Consider the following 22,605-nt stretch of genomic DNA (forward strand, 5'->3'; position numbering starts at 1 on the left):
GCCCCACGTTGGGCCCTGAGCTGACAGCTCAGAGCCTGGAGCCTGCTTCCGATCCAGTGTCTCCCTCTCTCTCTGCCCCTCCCCCGCTCTCACTTTGTCTCACTCTGTCTCCCAAAAATAAAGAAATGTAAAAAAAAAAGAAAGAAGTAGGAACGAGTGAAAAAGTATTGAATGGCATGAAGGAATAGGAAAATATTTTATTATATGTATGCATGATGTTCTTGAATGTATGATACAGAAAGAGGACATTTTGTCTAGAAAGCAGGCAATGTGAAACTTCCTGTGTCATACACAGAGCAAAATGCCTGGGCTAGAATTCTTCAGAAGGTGGAAAGCAAAGATGATGCCTCACAGCTTCTGGAGTCAGACCTGTGTTTCCTTTTAATGTGACTCTGCAGAGACTGGGTGTCTGTGGCGACATAGCTTGTATATATGATCACCTGGTCAAGAGCTGAATAACATGTCCTGACCACTTTCACACAAGTGAAATTAGAATAAAAACCACCCTCAGGGCATCTGGGTATCTCAGTTGGTTAAGTGTCCAGCTTCAGCTCAGGTCATGATCTTATGGTCGGTGAGTTTGAGCCCCGCATCAGGCTCTCTGCTGACAGCCCAGAGCCTGGAGCCTGCTTCAGATTCTGTGTCTCCTCTCTCTTTGCCCCTCCCCAACTCACACTTTATCTCTCTCCAAAATCAAATCAAATAATAAAATAAAATAAATAAAATAAAATAAAATAAAATAAAATAAAATAAAATAAAATAAAATAAAAATCAACCACTCTGACCTGATGACAAGCTCCCAGGGAACACTCCAGTACTAAGGGGCAAGTCTGGCTCCCTTGCCATAAGTTTTGCTCCATCCATCTAACTAAAATTTGCATAGCAAACACCAACTATATTCTATCTCAAATTCCTCTTAACTCTAATGTAATCCCGTATCATGTTTTGCATTAATCCATTTTAGCCTGACCACAGCACCCTCAGCATCTCATTTGACTATGGAACATAAGTCTGTCATCTGAGCAATATTAAAGTCTTGTCACAACAATGCTGGTTACAGTATTTATGAAATTGCATGGTTCTTAAGAGAAAGCCTGAGAAAACATGATCCGTCTATAAACTCCTCTATATCTCATGACATCCTTTTACCACCACCATGCCAAGAGCACCAGAACTCACCCTGGCAGGAGAATGAAGGGGGTAACCCTGGAAATATAGCAGATGTTTAATTCAAATGCTATGATAGTGGCAGCAAGATTTGCACATATTTTCAAAAGAAACCCGGGGGTAATGGGTTATATAGGTGATTGAGGGGATTGAGGAGGGCACTGGTGATGAGCACCAGGTGATGTGTGGAAATGTTGAATCACTAACATGTACACCCGAAACATATTACACTGTATGTTAGCTAACTGGGATTTAAATAAAAACTTCGAGAAAGAAGGCTATTTTCAAGAATTCCCCTGGACCTGCTATGTAATCTCCTTGTGTTTCTCACTTTCCTTGACACCCTTGTCTGCTTTTATCCCTCAGAAGGATATCCTCATGTTGACACTTATTTCATTTGCTGTTTCCTATCTTGTGAAGATTGGACTGGTCCCTAACTTTGTGTTTCCCCTAAGTGTGCCTGTTTTGTTCGCTGTTGCATTCCTGACACCTAGAACAATGTTTGGTATATAGCAGGTGTCCACATGTGGCCTTCTGTATCTTTCTGACTTCTGTCTCTGTCCCAATAGCTCAAACTGTGCATCTTAAGGAGGCATAAAGAATCTGCACTGACTTGAATCATCAGAGGAGAAAAATGTGTTCATAGTAGTCGAGTTAAAGATAGGAAAGATAACATCTTTGGAAAGAGCAGAGAATCCTTTTACGAAAAATGGCTAAGAACCAAATGATGTTTTGTAATTGTTTGCAGTGTTCTAGGAGCCAAAGTTTAGGAAGAACCCAAAATTGTGTGTTTTTTGAAAATACAAGTATTTTATTTATTTGTTTGACAGTTCTGATTATGTACCTGGCCATGTTCTAAGCACCGGATACAGTGGTGAAATGAAGAGATTGAGTGTCTTTCATACAGCACATTATTTAAAAAGCAGAAAACAGAAAATAGATACGCAAACAAATAAATAAGACCATTTCTCATGGTAGTAATTGCTATGAAGTGATGAAAAGGGTAACTTTCTAAGAAGGGAGGTTGCCTGTGTGTGGTCAGGAAAGGCCTGTCTGAGGGTATTTTGGTTGAGAACCAGATAGTGAGAAACAGAGAGCCATGTGCAAACCTGAGAGATCATTCCAGGCACAGGAAAGGGAGTGAGTTCAGAGGCCCTGAGGCAGGAAGGAGCCCAGCATGTTCTAGGGGTAGGCCCAGGAGATGAAGTGACAGTAGAAGGTAAGGGCACCAAGTAGGCAAAAGTCTGACAGATAATGTAGGGAAGTGTATGTTGTAGAAAGCAACGTTTTCATCCTAACTTCAAAAAGAAGTCGTTAGAAGGTTTTTAAGCGAAGAACGTTATGCTCTGATTTACACTTTTAAAGATCAGCAAAGTCACTTTTGAAAAGACTCAGTGGGCCCTGTCTGTCTGCAACCCAAAGTCTATGCCCAATAGTGTGGGATTCCCTAATAGATATCCAGCTGTACAGGAGAGTTACGATGAATGAGAGAGACTCTCATTTTAGATAGCTAACATTTTAAAAACTCATACAGAAATGTAAGGAAAAGGCAGACAACTCAACAGAAAAATTTGATAGCACATTTCCAATAAATGGATGGCACTTCACAGAAATGGATATCTGCATGACCAATAAATTTATGGAAAAATGCTGTACATATCTGTTGTCGGATAAATCCAAATTATAACCGTAATAAGTATCACTATATACTCACCAGAATTGCTAAAACAAACAGAACAACAAAAACAACGGTAAAAGCCCTTGTCAAGTGTGGGAGTAATCAAAATTTTCATACAGTGCTGTGCACTTCTTTGAAAACTTTGGCGGTATCTGTAAGGTATGCTGAAGCAGACTTAACTGGCTTGTGAGACCCACCACTGATTGACTGAAACTGACAAAGGTGATAATATTTACACCACAGAAGTTGACAAATGCCACAAATCAGAGTTTGCTTGTTTCCCTCACCCCAGAGACCTAGTTGTTTAATATTCAGCACATCATTGACTGAAGTTAAGCATACCTGTTACTGGCTGGGAAACTCATACTCATATTCTTGGTCCAGGAATTTCTATCTATGATAAAGTGTGGAATATTCATAAAATAGTATGCTATATAGCGATAAGAATAGCACGAGGCAATGACATGGATGGATCTTACAAAGATAAGACTGAAGAAACTAAGCCAGAAAAAGAAGAGCATATAATATATGATCAATGTATAAAAATTCAAATTTAGCCTGAACTCATCTGCGGTATTCTGTCTATAGTAGTCAGAAAGGGAGATGGCAGTGACTGATAGCGGGAGAAAGTGTTCCAACTACGTTTTCTTTTTGATATGTGTGCTGATTACATGGATATGCTCACTTTTGAAAATGTATTGAGCTTACTCTTGGGCCTTGGATACTGCTGTATATGTATGCTATCCTTCAGTATGTGTTTTAAAATATCAAATTAAAGAAACTCACATATCGAGTCATGCTCACTTATATATTATTATAGGTAAAGGAACTAAGTTTCTTTATTTCAAATCTCGGGGCAGAATATTTAACAACCTTCATTATTGGTGTAGAAAAATAATTTCTAATTCATCCTTAAATATTTCTTATTTTAAAAATATTCTCTAATTTGGGTAATACAACTCTTACTATATTTGGCGTTGTTGAGATTAGAGAAGGAAAATATCTAGAATCTTGGTTTTCACTTTTTATTGTATATGAGAGTCCCCAGGGGGACTTGTTATGAATTCAGATACCGGAGGCTCCACCACAGAAACTAATTCACGAGGTTTGTTGGACCCACATATCTGCATTTTAATAACCATCTCATGTGATCTGAAGCAGGTAAATGCATGGGGAAAAACTTCAAAAAAACTGATCTAGATGGTTAATGTTTACCCCAGGACTATCTAGAGAGGGAGAGATGGAGAGAAAAAGAGAGAGATGGAGAATACTCTATTTTGTTCTGGTGGGTAGTTGCCAGTGAAATAGAGTCCCAATATTAAGGTTAATGATCAAAAAATTATAAGTTCTCACACTTGAAAAGTTGTACACTTAAGTGTTTATGCAGTTGAAATTACCCTGGTATAAAAATAATTTTTAAAATATATTTTCATGTAAATTTTGAAAGATACATTATAATGGAAGGAATAGTACAGGAATTACCAAGTATAAATACAAACAGAAACATATAAATTAGTAGGGATATTTATTTATAAATTTCCGATTAAAAAAAAACTTGCTTTAACTCATTTTCATTGGACAAAATACACCCTAGAAAATGGCAAATTAAGCCTAGAGACGTCAGGATTATTTGTAACCATGGTGGGAAAGTACGTTACTTCAGTTTATTTTTCTCTGTAGATGACTTTCTCATGTTACATGGAGTTGCCCACACTTCTGTTTTGATAAAGGCCTGTGTGAATGAGGAAATAAGTGCAGTATTATTAAGAAAAGTATCATCAAAGGAAATATCGCCAATGAATGTTTAGATATATAAAAATGGAACTAATTCTGATAAATTATAATAGGGTAATGACACCTGTAAATGACAGGATATATGTCAAATAGAGCTGATAAAAGCTTGATCTCAAACACATACGCACACACACAAATATATAAAGTTACCAGGCACAATCTGTTGAATAAGTAGTCGTGATAGTTAAAAACAAAACAAAACAAAACTTACCCATAAGGAAATAGAAATCACAAGCACTACCAAATAAAATGCACAAAAACATAAAAACAATTTTGTTACCATTTCAAATTGCAGTAAGAGTTAAAAAATAAATTTCAGTGTTGCCTAACCCTATAGCGCTCTGTACTGGCTCATTCCTCCCTCAGAAAAACTATGCATTTTATCACAACTATGCATTTATTATAACTATGCAATTATCACAACTATGCATTTATTATACTGTTAATAAGGGAAGCAATTGCAGTGGTATTTCAGAAGCTATATATTTTTTAAAATGTAATATTCGCTCATAGACTCTAAACAGTATTTTAAAATATACAATCTCTCCGAAAGAAAATATTCAACTAAAGATAAGATAGATAACTTTTAATGTAAGTAAATGTTACAAGATTTTAAGATTAAAGTCATCATCAGATTTTCCACAACACAATGTACAGAAATTTGCAAACTTCCTGTACACAGCAGAATAACCTTTACTCTTGAGCGAGGCGTTCAATTACACGTCGGTAATCTTCCACAAGTTCCTGAAAGCTTTCTTCCAGCTGTTCATGTTGCATGCTTATTTCTATTTGGTTCATCTGGTTTGTCAGTTCTTCTGGTCGGAGACATTTTCTCATTTTAGCAAGATCTCTCTGCTTTTTCTTATATGGGCTAATTAGTCTTCTTTTAATGTCCAGTCTATAGCTTCTGTACTGTTCAGCATCACTCATGTCAGTTACCAGTAGTCGAAGAATTTCATAAACTCGTCTAGCATGTTGCTTATTTATTTTGAACTTCTGTTGTGCCTCTATTGCCATCTCTTCATTGAATCCTTGCATCAACTTTTCCCGGGAAAAACAGGGCAAATCTTGACAGAGCTTCACAAGCACAAAGTCTCTTAATTTCACGTAACTTTTGGATGGATCTTCCGCTGTAATATCAAGAACAGAAGGAGATGCAATGTAGTATCTATGAACTGTTTCAAGAAGTTGAGCACCATGGCCTTGACCTTGAAATGGAGTCAGTATCAGCATCTGACTTACACGTGGCCGGGTTTTGTCTGGGTACACATAGTAATTATAGACTGTCATGTAGCCTACGGTCGCAATAATACTGTTGAGGATCAGACTACATGAATCATATAATATTTATATTAAAATGCTTTATAGAATTATGCTAGTATTTGGAAGCATAAATATTTTGTGAATTGCAGAAGTCACAATGAGATAAGAAATAACAAGGAAACAAAATAATTTTAACAAATTATAAGTGTGTAAAATGAATATTAGCAAGAATTGAAGTAGAAATTAATATTTTTGCTTTTCATGTTCACAAGTGTTTTGTTTTTTTAAAGTTTCTTAAGCATCTTAGGCAATAGATATTTTAAATTCCCTGACACACTTGTATCAATAGTAAAAGGAGGCTTATCTTAGGTAAGGAAGGGTTATTTTTGTTTCTCTCTGTTGATGAGCCCAGAATCAGCTTCTTATGACAGTTTATGTCTCTGTGAATGATACAGTCTCTCAAAATAACTTTTACTTCTTGTCTTCCTGGCATCTCAACCTAAAATCTAAGGTGATAAGATCACATTTCACCATTTCTCTTACTAAGGATTGTATTTAAATGTTTATTTATTTATTTTGAGGGAGAGAGAGAAGAGAAGAGAGGAGGGGAGGGCAGGGCAGTGCAGGGCAGAGAGAGAGGGAGAGAAAGAATGCCAGGCAGGCTCCGTGCTGTCAGCACAGAGCCCAACACGGAGCCTGACCCCACAAACTGTGAGATCGTGACCTGAGCCGAAATCAAGAGTCAGATGCTTAACCAACAGAGCCACCCAGGCACACCAGGATTTTTTATTAGTCAAGGCACTTGCTGTTTTCAAAACAACTAATGACACTAGGTATGGAATGCTGTCCACCATTTTCCGGATTTGGGAGTCCCATTCTGCTAGCTCCACCAGAAGCTGTGCTCTTGCCTTCACTGGACTTACAGACCTATCCCCTTACCTGTTGATTACTCTTAAGTTCCCAAAGGAGAGGATAAAGAATATGCCCCTACAAATACAACTATTTGTTCCTGGCTGGGCTCCTGCCACAATCCTGTTTGCCAAATGTTCGTTCAGCTGGCCAGCTGTGGAAGCCTTAAGAACTGCACCTGTTCTTTTCCTTAAAGCCTAAAGCAGAGCTAACAAATCTAGGCTTTTCCTTCACAGTACTTCTACCCCAACCTGACTTTTCTAAATTTTCCGTAAGGAAAGAGGCCTCAAAAGCAAAGGAAAAAAATTTTTTAAATGTATGATCTCAGGGATGCCTGGTTGGCTCAGTTGGTTAATTGTCCAACTCTTGTTTTTGGCTCAGGTCATGATCCCATGGTTCTTGCGTTTGAGTCACGCATCAGGCTCTGCATTGACAGCTTGCACCCTGCTTGTGATTCTGTCTCTGTCTCTGTCTCTCTTTCTCTCAACCCCTTGCTTCCTCTCTTTCTCTCTCTCTCTCTCTCTCTCTCAAAAATAAGTAAAATAAACTTTTAAAAATTAAAAAAAAACAAATAAAATGTATGATGTCAGATAATCTTTCAAATTCTTTCATTGTTGCCTGATGACCTGGGGCTCTCCAAGGGCAGGGTCGAAATAGGACATTGTTCAATGACCAGACTACCTAATATTAGCATTTTAACTCACCCTGAAGATATACATGTGGGAGAAAGTATGGTCGACATTTGAAGTCTGAAAAATATTTTCTGAACATATGTGTAAAAATGCCTGTTAACTAACTGAGCTGCATCTCTAAGTTTGTGTCCAGTATTTTGCTTTCCCCCTTTTCTTGAAAAAACAATTAAAGATATTCAAATAGTTTCTTTTTTTAATGTTTATTTTTGAGAGAGAGAGAGAAAGAGAGCGAGCGAGCACACAAGCTGGGGCAACACAGAATCTGAAGCAGGCTCCAGGCTCTGAATGGTCAGCACAGAGGCCGATGTGGGGCTTGAACCCACGAACCATGAGATCATGACCTGAGCCAAAGTTGGACTCCCAACTGACTGAACCACCCTGGTGCCCCAACATTTAAATAGTTTGTTAGTGTGCTCTAGTTTATTAAGAAACATTTAGACTTGAGTAAGGGGAAAGGAGGTAAAACACAATATTGTAAAATACCTGATTGGGAAAGTCACCTAGAGAAAAAAATTTAAAGTACATGTGCAGATAACATTTATTTGAAAATTTAAAAAGACTTTCATCATTTTTCCAGACCATTTTATTGCTCAGATACATAATTTCTATTGGAACATAAGGAAGTGGACAAGCAGAGCGAAAACTTGAAACTTGAAAGGTAACTTATAACTTTGCACTGATAGTTTTCAAGAGGAAATTAATTATGTCTCTCTTAACAGAGGGATAATAAGGGGAAATAGAAGTCTACAGAAGATAGAGAAAAAGGCTATAAAATTTTTGATACTTGAATAAGGTATTTTAACTCCCACATGAGGAGCCAGTGATAAGTACCATAAAATCAGTATGACCGAGTAAAGACTAGGGATGAGCTAATTTTCCTCAAGAATGAGAGAAAACCTGCATGAATAATAATTGAAGATTAGGGAAAAATGTATTTAATCACACTTAACGTAAAAAAAAATCTGACCTAAATTATGTATTATTCATTTAAATGCACATTATTTAAATGCACTAGATAATAATTCTAGTAGACACTAAGTATAGCTCTTTAAGCACTCTTGGTGTTTTAAAAGACTAGAAAAGGAGCATTGCTTTAAATCTTTCAGTTAATCATTCTTACAGGAAGTCTAGAGGTTAATATGAGGTCTTAGCCCAGCTATCTCCATACACCTGGTAGACAAATGTAGACATTTGAAATATACTTCCCATAAGATAGTTTTTTTAAAATTCTTGAGTTGCTGCCTACAAAACACATAAAGATATAGCTTTTTAAAAATATCAGTAAAGGGGCGCCTGGGTGGCTCAGTCAGTTAAGTGTCCAACTCTCAATTGCAGCTCAGGTCATGACCCATGAGCCCACATCAAGCTCTGTGCTGGGCCAGGAGCTTGCTTAAGATTCTCTCTCTCCCTCTGCCTCCCCCCCATTTGCGCGCTCTCTCTCTCTCTCTCTCTCTCAAAATAAATAAATAAAAAATATATAAAATAAAATATCAGTGTAAGTATATCCAAGCTGTTCTTTCAGTTTTTAGCTAGGTCAGTTTTGCCAACTGGTAACTTTGGAAAACTTAGAGAAGGCTACCTAATATTTGCTATTATTATGTGTCTTCATCTTTGAAGCATATTTTTCAGTGAATAATATACTAAGCTTTATGTCAGATTGGGAGAAGAAAGATGATTGCATTCTTGAACCTTCCTGCATAGATTCAGATGTTACAATCTTTTTTTTTTGCTTCATTGTTGGGACCAGAGAAAATCAGAAATATGTTCTCTGTGAGCAATTGATATCTTTCCAATTTCTATTTTTAATAATGTTATTAATACTAAATAATAATTGGCCTTCCGGTATGCTCCCACATATGTATATGCAATTTTTCTCCACTTTGCAGCCATTTTTCATCTAGAGTGTACCCCATGCTTCGCTCTGTAAGTGATGTTTCTATGCATTACAGCTGGAGTTCTAGTCATAGAGCAGAAGCCTTGTTTTCAGAGAAAGGACAACCAGCAGTGAGTTTATTTGCCTTGTGGTGTGATTTTTTTTTTATAGAAGAATCTATCTTCCCTTAGAGAACATATCCTATGCATACAACACTAAACATTTGCTAATTTCAGAGGATAAAATCTTCTTAGATAATCCACATACTCTCCCCTACATCTTGTGTCCATTCTTCTACTTGAAAACCTGTGCTTTCATATTTACTGTTAACTGTTCGGTTATAAATTGTAATTTCTGCCATGAAAATACCAAAGACAGAATTTCTCCTGCACTTTGGACTGCATTTAGGGTGTTACTACTCTCCTTTTAGCTGAATTGTGAAAGTGTTATTAGCAGGTTTATATTGAACTTTGAGTACTCTGGGATCTTAGTAATCAAAATTATGTACCCCCGTGGTCTGACCAGAGAATTTAGTTTCGTTCTTTTATTTTTTTTTTAATTTTAAATCCACATAATAAAAAATGTGCATTTATTAGTTTCCGTTGATAAGTGATTGAGTATATTTGGAATCTTTCTTTTAGATTTTTTTTTTTAGCAAGATTTTCTTCCAACTGTAAAACCAGACAAAATTCTAATCCAATTCCATTTCTTCTATTTACTAACAGTTGACTCTTAAGCAGTATTTGAACTCTCTCACTTTATTTTCTTTTTTAAAGTTTTTATTTAAATTCCTCACTTCTCTCTGTCTTAAAAATAAATAAAACATTTAAAAAAATTAAAAAAGGGGGGGGCATCCAGATAGCTCAGTCAGTTAACCATCGGACTTCAGCTCAGGTCATGATCTCACAGTTTGTGAGTTCGAGCCCCGCGTCGGGCTCTGTGCTGACAGCTCAGAGCCTGGAAGCTGCTTCAGATTCTGTGTCTCCCTCTCTCTCTGCCCCATCCCCACTCATGCTCTGTCTCTCTCTGTCTTAAAAATAAATAAAACATTAAAAAAATAAAAATAAATAAATTCCTCACTTTCTTAATCTGTGTAATGAATACAATACCAATGTCATGGCTGTTACAAAGATTGAACGAGAGGCTATGCTCAGTACTACTTCCCCTTAATCTAATTTTCTCATAATTAAAAATTTTGAGATAATTGTAGATTCCCATGGAGTTGTTAAAAAAAAAGGATAAGAAATTTCCACATAACCTTTAACCAGTTTCCCTCAGTGGAAACATTTTGCTAAACTATAGTACAATATTACAACCGGTTTATGATGTTGATACAATTTATTGCTCTTCTTCAGATTTCCCCAATTTTATCCATACTTCTGTGGGTATATCTAAATTTTTATTTAAAAATAATTCAAAACTTAAAAAAGTTGACAGAAAAGTACCAAGTGCTTTTTTATTTTTCTTTTTCCTAAATCATTTTATGTTAAGATTCTGACTTGATGCCCTGTCACCTCCTACATATGAATTTCTCACAACGACATCATTCTACCTAACTAAAATATAGCCATCAAAATTAGGAATTTAAAATAGATACATTTCTACCACTTAATCCATAGACTTCATTAAACTTTCACCGTTTTCCAATGATACCCCTTATAGAAAAGGATCCAGTTCTATTTAGTTGACGCGTAGTCTGTTTAGTCCAGTTCACCTTGGATCCATTCCTTCATCTTTACTTGGTTTGCATGACTTAACTTTTAGAAATTACAGGCCAGTTGTTTTGTAGTATGCTTCTCAATTTAGGTTTGTCTGATTTTTCTTCATGTCTAGATTTAATTTAAATATTGTCAGGAATATCAGAAAACAAAGATATAGCAATATTCTCATTGTACCTCAGCAAATTATAAGCAAGTTATAAGCAAATTCAGTTTGTGACATTCCTGGTGATATTAAACATAACTACCTGATTAAGGTAGTTTCCTCCAGGTTTCCCCATTGTAAAGATTCTCTCTTTTATCTTTCTAATTAAGTGTTTTGTGCAGACGTTCACCAAATCTATGTAAAATTCCTGTATATCATCTAACTTTCACCCGAATGTTTGACATGCATTGATATTTTTGCCAAGGTTACTATTACTGTGATGGTAGTTCTTTCTGTATTTATTAATTGGCATTTGACTATTAAAATCTTTCACTTCTCATTCATTCATTCATATTTGCATGTACTTGTGGATTTCTTTTATTCAATTGGTTATAATCAGTTACTATTTATTTTGATGTTTAGATATCCCAGATTAGACTAGAAGGAGTCTCACGCTGGTTCATGTATCCTTTTGACATTTGGTTTCATCATTTATGGAACATTTCCTTATTTTATGGTACAACAAAATATTCCTTCTCTTTCTTCTCTTCCCCAGCCGAAGAATCAGAAATTTCTCCAAGGTACCCTGGTTTCTTTTAGTGGAGAATGGTATTTATAAAGCAAGAGCTGAGCGAGAGATATGCTTATTGCCAGTGGGGTATTTCTGCATTCAGACTGTTTCAGGACAGAGCTAGGATATATATATATATATATATATATATATATATATATATATATATATATAATAAATTACATATAATTATATTATCTGTCTATATATCTACATCCATATCTATCTATGATCTATCAGTTGAAAACTATGAATTCACATTAATATTTGCATTTCCAATCCAACATTGCAGAGTCTATTCTAGTTTTCCCTTTTTCCACATTTGTAACTTCCTTCTCCCCCAGCAAAAATCTGACTCAGTTACTCTCAGTGTATATAATTGATTATTTCCTTTCATAATGTACCCAACTCTTATTATAGCCATCATCATTCTCCTATCCACCCTCCTCATCCTCCATGACTGCTGTAGACAAACTCCTCAATCTGCTAGGTTCCTCAGTACCTTGTAACAGCAACTAATTTTGTCATTCTCTCACATGGAAGACATCTTCACCCAACCCAGTCTCTAATATTCCACACCAGATTGCCACTACCCACTTCCCCTGTCAGATATCTTCCCCAAATTGGGCATGCTCCACTGCTCAGTGCCAGGCTGCCACCAGTGCACCAACTCTCCCAGACACTCTCTTTACCTCATTCAAATTCTGGAAGCCCCTGCCAGGTTGCTGTTCCTATAACTATGAGGATGATAGTTTTTCACATCTTTATCTAATGGTTTGTCTACTAAATTAGGAAGAAAGGAAAGAAGGAATGGAGGGAAGAAAGAAATGGAGGAAAGGTTGGAGGGAAGGATGGAAATGAAGGAAAGAAGAAGCAAAGAAAGGAGGAAAGGAAGGATTTTGTTGTTTTAAATCAAGGAATTTATGGACCCTTCTTTTACACTACACACAAAAATCAACTCAAATGGATTAAAGACTTAAACGTAGGACCTTAAGCCATAAAAATATAATGAAAAAAATGTAGGGAAAAGTCTCCCTGCGATTGAGCTTGGCAATGATTTTTTGGACATGACACCAAAAGCTCAGGCAAGCAAAGCATAAATAAACAAGTGGGATTATGTCAAATTAAAAATTATCTGCAAAGCAGAGGAAACTATCACAAAATGAAAAGGCATTCTATGACATGGCAACCTATGGGATGGAAGAAAATATTTGAAAACCATATATTTGATAAGGTGTTAATATCTAAAATAAATCAGGAACTCATACAACTCAATAGTAAAACAGACAACCCAATTTAAAAATGGACAAAGAATCTGAATAGGTATTTTTCCAAAGAAGGTATACAAAGGGCCAACAGGTATATTAAAAAGTTGTCAACATCACTAATCATCAGAGACATGCAAACCAAAACTTAACGAGATATCACCTCATACCTGTTAAAATGACTATTATCGAAAAGACAAAAGATAACAAATGTTGGTGAGGATGTAGAGAAAAGGGAACATTTATACACTATTGAGAAGTTTGTAAATTGGAAAACAGTATTCAGCTTCCTCAAAACATTAGAAATAGATCTGCCGGGGTGCTGTGGTGGCTCAGCCAGTTAAGTGTCCAACTCTTGGTTTCAACTCAAGTCATGATCTCACAGGTCATGAGGTCAAGCTCCTCATTGGGCTATACCCCGAGCCTGCTTGGGATTCTCTCTTTCCGCCCCTCCCCTACTCATGCACGCTCTCTCTGTCTCTCTCTCTCTCTGTATGTGTGTGTATGTCTCTCAAAATAAATAAACATTAAAAAAATAGAACTATCATATGATCTAGCTGTCTGTCTTCAGGTTATATACCTGAAGGAAATAAAATCAGTACTTTGAAAAGATACCTTTACTCCAATATTCATTATAGCAGCCTTCACAGAAACAGTCTGTCCATTGGCAGATGAATAAATGAATAAGAAATTTGGGTATATACATACAGTGGGATATTGCTCAGCTTTTAAAAAGAAGGCACTGCTGCCATTTGTGACAACACGGATGAAAATGGAGAACATTATGTTGAGTGAAATAAGCCAGGCACAGAAAGAAGAATACCGCGTGATCTCGTTTTTTTTTTTAATGTGGAAATCTAAAAAAAAAAAAATTGTTTGAATACCTAGAAGCAGAGAGCAGAATACTGTTTACCAAGGGCAATAAGGTGGAAGAATGGGGACACGTTGGTCAAACCAGACTGTAGTAACCATTTTACTGTATATGGGTATCAAAACATCATGTCACACACCTTACATATATACAATCTTTATGGAAAAAATGAAATAAAAATAAAACTACCATGTGAAGTAGTAATCCTGCTTTTGAATATTTACCCAAAAGAATCAAAATCAAGCTCTTGAAGAGATATTAGTGCGCCTGTGTTCACTGCAGCAATAATCACAACGGCTGTGGGAACAACTTAAAAATCCATCAGCAGATGAAAGGACAAAGAAACTATGGTATATACATATAGTGGAATACTACTCAGCCTTAAAAAGTCAGAAATTCTGCAATATGTGACAGTATTGATGAACTGAGGACGTTATGCTAAGTCAAATAAGCCAGTCACAGAAAGATCCTGAGTGATGTCACTTATATATCTAAAATTGTCAAATTCGTAGAATCAAAGACTGGAATGGTGGTTGCCAGAGGCTGGGCAACGAGGTGGAAATTGGGAGATAACTAAGCAATGGGTATAAAGTTTCAGTTAAGCAAGATGAATACGCTCTAGAGATCAGCTGTACAACATCATGTTTATAGTCAGCAATAATATATTGTACATTTTATAAAATTTTTAGGAGGTAGATCTCATGTTGTTTCCACAGTAAAATTTAAAAATTAAATTTTAAGAGTAAGTCAATTCTAAGCTTAGTGTCTTGCACAGGCCTGCATGAATTGAAGACAAGTTTACAAATATTTGATGAATAAGAAAAAATTAAAAAATAAACCAAGGGATTTATTTATCACCCCTCCCAGTAGAGATATGACAGAGAAATTGTTCTCCATTTAACTGGCAGTGTGCCTGTATCAAGAAGAAAATGTGGTAAAGGAAAATGCTAATTTGGGATATTTAAAATAGGCCACAAGTCATTCCCTGAAAAGTTTACAGAATGGTTAAAGTTTGGCTTTCATGCCCATGTCCTCCTCATTTTGTGTTTTTCTTCTTTTCTCACATATTGTGGGCACCCAGTACTGTCATAGACTCTCCTCACCTCACATCCAGCAAGGATCTGGAACTCATTCACATACTGTAAACAAACAAAAGACAGTTTCTTCTTTGGTAATCAATCCCCAGAGACTAGGTGCTAAGTATTCTTCATTTACTTCAGATCCTTTTCTAAACAAATGGCTTCCCTAGGCACTCAGTAATTCAACCTTGTCGTGCTTGCTTCCTCATTGTGCTTAAAGCCCAGGTCATGACTCAGCTCTTGACCTATTTAATCCCATATGTAATTCCTCCTTGTCTTGACCAGACCATGGGCTTGCTCTAGATAGTTTCCATAACTAGTTCTTGCTTCTCTGTAAATAAGAAGATAGAAAGAAATGGCTTCTCACTTGCTGATTGGAAAAACTGATTGATTGTAGATGAGATGAGAGATGTATGGAAAACCGAATCAACCATAGGGCCATTTGTACTCCTTCTTTCTGACATTGAAGAGGTGGGCAGACTATAGAAGCCGAATGCAAGTAAGACGGTTTGTGTGACAAGGAATCAGAGTTGCAAAAGGCAGCCGAGTTTTTACACAGAGACTAAGGGGAGACCCTAGAGAAGTGTTTTTCAGAAACCTGAGTATATGCTCCTGCCTGCCTTCACTGATCATTGTGGTGAGCAGACGCTCAGAACTTCTGTCAGACTTTCTTTAGATTTTCCTTGCCTCATGCTTCCTACGTGGTGAGGTGTTTTATTGAATGTCTGGAGTAGCAGCATAGGAAAGTGTCATAAAAACGGAGGAAATTAAACGAAACATGCCCAGTAGGAGCCGAGCACGAAAGCGCCAGCTCCTGTTCTTCATTGCTGTTCTTTCCAGATGTGCAGAATTTTCTTGAAATGGAAGAAAAGAAAAAAAAAAGAATGGTTAGTAGTGTCTAAAAATATATAATTGGATTCGATGACTATTGTGCTGGAAAGGTGTTTTTCACAAGAACTTCCTGGAGGGAAAAGTCAGAGGAGAAATTATATTTTGGCTTGCCCAGCGACATTATTTTCCATCTGAGGGTTGTGACTGTTTTATCTGGCCATCATCCGCTTTGCTTCACTGAGTATTAACCCTCGGAACACATATTAAGAACTCGGTTCCAAGGTAGCTGTTCAACATCTCCACCTCCACTTCTAGGTGGCTGGCAATGGGCTACATGTTAAAAAAAAAAAAAAAGATATATTGCTGTGGAATACGGGAGAATATTTCCCTTATGGATAGAGCTTAAGTGGAAATGTGGAAAAGAGTCACTAATGTTTTAAAAAGCTTTTTCTTTGTGTTTGAGTTGCTTGAAATCTTCTTACCTTCCCCACACTTGGTGTGTTGACTGAGGTTTACCTCATGCTGTTGACAGGGTTTGCCGTTCTGAAGGAAAGTCATTTTCCCAGTACCTTTCTCAATGGTCTTGTTTTATTGCCTTTTGTGATGAGTGACTGAACTTCACTTGGCCTTTTCCCTCTTTTCAATGCCACTCACACACTGTGCTCCTTATCTGAAAGGGGAAAAAATTGTAAGTTGATCTTTAAAACTGATATTTCATGAAGTTACATGTGCCCCTGACAAACTTCCCAGCTCTGTACCCCTCGTATTTTCTCAATTCTGTTGTTTTCCAGCACAAAGTATGAAATAAAAGAGCATGTAGGGGAGATCTTAGGAATGGGATGGAGGTGTCTGCAGCAAGAAGTCAACTTTGCCATTTTCCCTCTATACAGAACATCCTGTTCATTAACCCATTCGTTTAATATCTTTTGAGATTTACTAGGTTTAGATAGGGAATTACACACATTAGGTGATATAAGGATCGATTAGACACAGTCTTTGTCCTCAAAAATTTAGATTCTAGTAGGTGAGGGAAGATATTTTTAGAATAAAAGTAATAAGTACCTGCTAAGCGCTAAAACCAAATAGAGGAAAAGACATATGGGAAGCATGTAAGAGGAGATTATGGTGTTTATTTTATTTTATGAATCAGTAAATTACTTTATGGGGGAAGTCCCATGTGACTTAGGACAGGAAAACATGAATTTTCATGGGTAGAGAGAGGGTGGGAGGAAAAGAATTCAAATGAGGAAGAACGATAAACACAATCCCTGACGAAGTCCTTATGGGGACTTTTGTTTGTGCCACGTGTTTTTCTCATGCAGGGAAGACTGCAAGAGTTTCCCACACCAGTGATGCTCACTGAAACATTTATGCCTTTTATTTTTCCTCCTTGTTCCAACCCTGACTCCTTGAGAATGCTCTATGGAGTCAAAGAGCATACGAGAGCCTCCACTTGTCCCCCTCAACTTGTCTGCGTCAAGTGAAGTGTAAAACCAATTCATTGACCCTTGAGGCTGGAGAATCACATGCATGACAAGGATGTATACAACTTTAGCCCCCAAATGAATTTTCAGAAATACAGACTCTTAGTACTGGAAAGTCACTGAGGCCTTATGAATGCTTTTACAATTGTTTGTTTGTTTGTTTGTTTGTTTACAACTACCCAACCCCTGCCTGAATACCTCTAGTGACATGGAACTCACTATTTCTGAAGAGTCCACACTTCCTTCTGAAATCCTCACTACTAGAATTTTATTTTCACATGTTAAGTAGAAATGTTATCTTCTGCTGCCTTCTGACTTTTCTATCCAAGAGGACTGCTCCCCATAGCAGTGAGGCAAGGTGAAAATCCTCTTCTGCTACAGTGGCAAACTCTATTCTCCTTATATAAATTGGCTTCAGGTTTCTCTCTGTAGGGTGACACACGTACAAAATGCTTCCTACTCTCCAGCCCATTATTTACAATATCAGATGGATTATTTTCTGTATTTGCTACTAAATTCCAGGAATCTCAAAAATATTTTCTGGAAATAAAACTCTTCCCATTTAGAATGAATCATGAGGAAAGAAAAGAATACATTCAATTATCTTGGCCAAAAAAAAATAATGCCTTTATAAACCTTTTCTTTTTTAATGACATGTTCCCTTATGGAAGCCAATAGCTTGGGTTTATAGAGTCTTCATTTCAGAATGTTTACAACATGAGCTGGGAAGATGGCAAAGCAGTAATTGAGGAGGCAAGAGTGGCAGTGGTTATTACGCTTTCAGGAATTGTTTACCACAGGCTGGCTGCAGGAGCCTGGTTTGCGAAGGGAGATAATGTTAGCTAGGACTTGGGGGAAAACCACTGATTGTCAAAAGTACTGTTGACTCTTTTATTAAACACAAAAGTAAACCTAAGCTCAGAGACCAAAATCCAGAATGGTTCCAAGTTTTGCTTTGGCTACAGGAACATGTCTGCGTCTCCAAATAAAATTAAAATAAACAGCATTTTTGTTTTTCTCAATGGCTTGACGAGAAAAGCTTGTTTGTTGCCAAATGTTTGGTGAAGGTGAGTCCACACCTATAGTATGTCCAAAATGCTCTGGGTGCTTTTAATACCCCCAGCTGGCTAGGGGTATTAAACTTACAAACAAGTTACTGGATACCAAATCTAATGGCCTCTTCGAAACCTATTCTCTTTACTTTTATAGGTTTGGACACTCTCTCTTTGAAGATCTAGCCTCTTCTTGAATGTAAACATGCTAAACAGAGCTAGAATAATACAATTCAGAGTTTGAGGATTTATGACACTATTGGATGATGATATTTTTTAGAAATCTTTTTATAAAAATTGGTAGATATAAAGGCATATCGCTCATTAGCATTATAGATTTGTTTGTAATATATATCTCAACAGACCATCAGGACTTTATTTTGTAATATGATGTGAGGTAGGCTCATTATTCTCTACATAATGAAACCATTTCTTCTATTATGATTTAACAAATATTCCATTCTTTATGAATGATTTTTTTTAATGCCAGCTCAATTCTATATCAAAGTCTCATATATAAAGCACTGGTTGCATACACTCCTCTTTTTTCTTCTTCTTCTTTTCAAAATTTTAAATTTTAAATTCCAGTTACTTAATATACAGTGCAATATTGGTTTCAGGAGTAGAATTCAAGGATTCATCACTCACATAAAATACCCAGGGCTCATCATAACAAGTACCCTCCTTTTTTTTAATTATTTTTTTTTATTGAGAGAGAGAGAGAGAGAGAGAGAGAGAGAGAGAGAGAGAGAGAGGAAAGGACAGAGGGAGAGGGAGACCCAGAATCCAAAGCAGGCTCCAGGCTCTGAGCTGTCAGCACAGAACCCGATGTGGGGCTCAAACTCACAAACTGTGAGATCATGACCTGAGCCTAAGTCAGACACTTAACTGACTGAACCACCCAGGTTCCCCAAGTGCCATCCTTTTAAAAAAAATTATTTTTGAGAGAGAAAGATAAAGCGTGTGTGGAGGAGGGACAGAGAGAGAGAGAGAGAGAGAGAGAGGGAGACAGAAGATCCAAAGCAGGCTCTGTACCATCAGTACACAGCCCACCACAGGGCTTGAACTCATGAACCATGAGACTGTGACCTGAACCAAAGTCTGATGCTTCACTGACAGAGCCATCCAGGCTCCCCAACAAGTGCCCTCCTAATACCCATCACCATCTAGCCCATCCCCTGACCACCTCCCCTCCAACAACCCTCAGTTTGTTCTCTAAGAGTCTCTTATGGTTTGTTTCCCTGTCTCTTTTTTCTTTTTTTCCCCCCTCCCATAACTTTGCTTTGTTTCTTAAATTCCACTTATGAGTGAAATCATATGGTATTTTTCTTTCTTTGACTGACTTATTTTGCTTAGCATAATATACCCTAGGTCCCTCCCCGTCTTTGCCAATAGCAAAATTCCATTCTTATTCTTGGCTGAATAATATTCCAGTGTGTGTGTGTGTGTGTGTGTGTATGTGTGTGTGCGTGTGTATTCCATTATATATATATATATATATATATATATATATGTATATACACACGCACACACATATATATGTGTATATATGATATATGTGTATATATGATATATATGTATATATCATATATATCACCTCTTCTTTATCCATTCAACAGTCAGTGGACATTAGGACTCTTTCCATAGTTTGCTGTTGTTAATAATGCTGCTGTAAACATTGGGGTCAATCTGTATTTTTGTATCCTTTGTGTAAATACCTAGTGCAATTGCTAGATCGTAGGGTTGTTCTATTTGCAACTTTTTGAGAAACCTCCTTATATTTTCCAGAGTGGCTGCACCAGTTTGCATTCCCACAAGCACTACAACATGGTTCCCCTTTCTCCACATCCTCACCAACACCTGTTGTTTCCTGTATTGTTCATTTTAGGCATTCTGACAGGTGTGAGGTGGTATGTCATCATGGTTTTGATTTGTATTTCCTTAATGATGAGTGATGTTGAGCATCTTTTCATGTGTCTGTTAGCCATCTGGATGTCTTCTTTGGAAAAATGTGTCTGTTCATGTCTTCTGTCCATTTCTTAACTGGATTGTTTGTTTATTGGGTGTTGAGTTTGATTAGTTCTTTATAGATTTTGGATGCTAACCCTTTATAAGATATGCTGTTTGCAAATATCTTCTCCCAGTCCATAGGCTGATTTTCATTTTGTTGATGGTTTTCTTTGCTGTGCAAAAGTTTTTATCTTGATGAAATCCCAATAGTTCATATTTGCTTTCACTTCCCTTGCCTTCAGAGACATGGCTAATAAGAAGCTGCTCTGGCCAAGGTCAAAGAGGTAGTTTCCTGTTTTCTCCTCTAGGATTTTGATGGTTTCCTGTCTCACAGTTAGGTCTTTCATTCATTTTGAATTTATTTTTGTGTATGGTGTAAGGAAGTGTTCCAGTTTCATTCTTCTGCATGTTGCTGTCCAGTTTTCCTAACATCACTTGAAGAGACTGTCTTTTTTTTCCACTAGGTATTCTTTCCTGCTTTGTCAAAGATGAGTTGACCATACAGTTGTGGGTCCATTTCTGGGTTTTCTATTCTGTTCTGTTGATCTATGTGTCCACTTTTTTGTGGCATACCATACTGTCTTGATAACCACAGATTTGCAATCTAGCTTGAAATCCAGAATTGTGATGCCTCCAGTTTTGTTGTTCTTTTTCAGGACTCCTTTGACTATTTGGGGTCTTTTGTGGTTCCATACAAACTTTAGGATTCTTTGATATACCTCTGTGAAGGATGCTGGGCGTATTTTGATAGGAATGGTATTAAATGTGTAGGTTGCTTTGGGTAGTATAGACATTTTAACAATACTTGTTTTTCTGATCCATGAGCATGGAATGCTTTTCCATTTCTTTGTGTCCTCTTTAATTCTTTTCATAAGTTTTCTATAGTTTTCAGAGTACTGTTCTTTTACATCTTTGGTTAGGTTTATTCCTAGGTGTCTTATGGGTTTTGGTGCAGTTGTAAATGGGGTTGATTCGCTTATTTATTCTTCTGCTGTTTCATTATTGGTGTATAGAAGTGCAACAGATTTATGTACATTGATTTTATATCCTGCAACTTTGCTGAATTCATGTGTTAGTTCTAGGATTTTTTTGGCAGAATCTTTTGGATTTCCTAGTTGGAATAGCCTGTCATCCACAAATAGTGAAAGTTTGACTTCTTCCTTGTCAATTTGGATGCCTTTTATTTCTTTTTGTTGTCTGATTGCTGAGGCTAGGACTTCCAGTAGTATGTTAAATAGCAATGGTAAGAGTGGACATTCCTGTCTTGTTCCTGACCATAGGAAAAGCTCTCAATTTTCCCCATTGTGGATGATCTCAGCTGTGGGTCTTTCATATTTGGCCTTTATGATTTTGAGTTAGGTTCCATTGATGCCCACTTTCTTGAGGGTTTTTATCAAGAAATGATGCGTTTTGTCAAATGTTTTTTCTGCATCTATTGAGAGGATCATGTGGTTCTTATCCTTTCTTTTATTAATTTGATGTAGCATGTTGATTAATTTGTGGGTATTGAACCAGCCCTGCACCCGAGGATAAATCCCGCTTGATCCATGGTGAATAATTCTTTTAATGTATTGTTGGATCTGGTTTGCTAGTATCTTACTGAGAATTTTTGCATCCATGTTCATCAGGGAAATTGGCGTGTAGTTCTCCTTTTTAGTGGGGTCTTTGGTTTTGGAATCAAGGTAATGCTGGCCTTGTAGAATGAGTTTGGAAGTTTTCCTTCCATTTCTATTTTTTGGAGCAGCTTCAAAAGAATAGGTATTAACTCTTCTTTAAATGTCTGGTAGAATTCCCCTGGGAAGCTGTCCGGCCCTGGACTTTTGTTTATTGGAAGATTTTTGATTACAGATTCAGTTTCTTTACTGGTTATGGGTCTGTTCAAATTTTCTGTTTCTTCTTGTTTCAGTTTTGGTAGTTTATATGTTTCTAACAATTTTTCCATTTCTTCCAGATTTCCCAGTTTGTTGGCATATAATTTTTCATAATATTCTCTTATGATTGTGTTTCTGTTGTGTTGGTTGTGACCTAACCTCTTTTGTTTAGGACTTTGAGTCCATTTTCTTTTCTTCTTGATCAGTCTGGCTATGGGTATATCAATTTTATTAATTATTTCAAAGAACCATCTCTTGGTTTCATTGGTATGTTCTACTGTTTTACTGTTGTTGTTTCTCTTTCATTTATTTCTGCTCTAGTCCTTATTATT

At 36.8% G+C, this 22,605-nt stretch overlaps 1 protein-coding gene across 1 annotated transcript in view; it reads right to left on the reverse strand.

Annotated features, from left to right (window-relative positions):
* Nucleotides 1-5,210: 5,210 nt before the first annotated feature.
* LOC124521243 (histone acetyltransferase type B catalytic subunit-like) overlaps nt 5,211-22,605 on the reverse strand; it is a 49,020-nt gene continuing 31,625 nt past the window's right edge. The window contains exon 5 of the mRNA XM_047092337.1: nt 5,211-5,966. Within this exon, the coding sequence (XP_046948293.1) occupies nt 5,333-5,966 (634 nt within the window). The 3' untranslated portion in view covers nt 5,211-5,332. The remainder of the gene's footprint in view (nt 5,967-22,605) is intronic.

The sequence above is a fragment of the Lynx rufus genome, unplaced genomic scaffold (assembly GCF_022079265.1).
Source record: "Lynx rufus isolate CCGP_SWC_20201006 ecotype Redwood Valley unplaced genomic scaffold, mLynRuf1.p SCAF_3, whole genome shotgun sequence".
In the NCBI taxonomy this organism is placed as follows: Eukaryota; Metazoa; Chordata; class Mammalia; order Carnivora; family Felidae; genus Lynx; species Lynx rufus.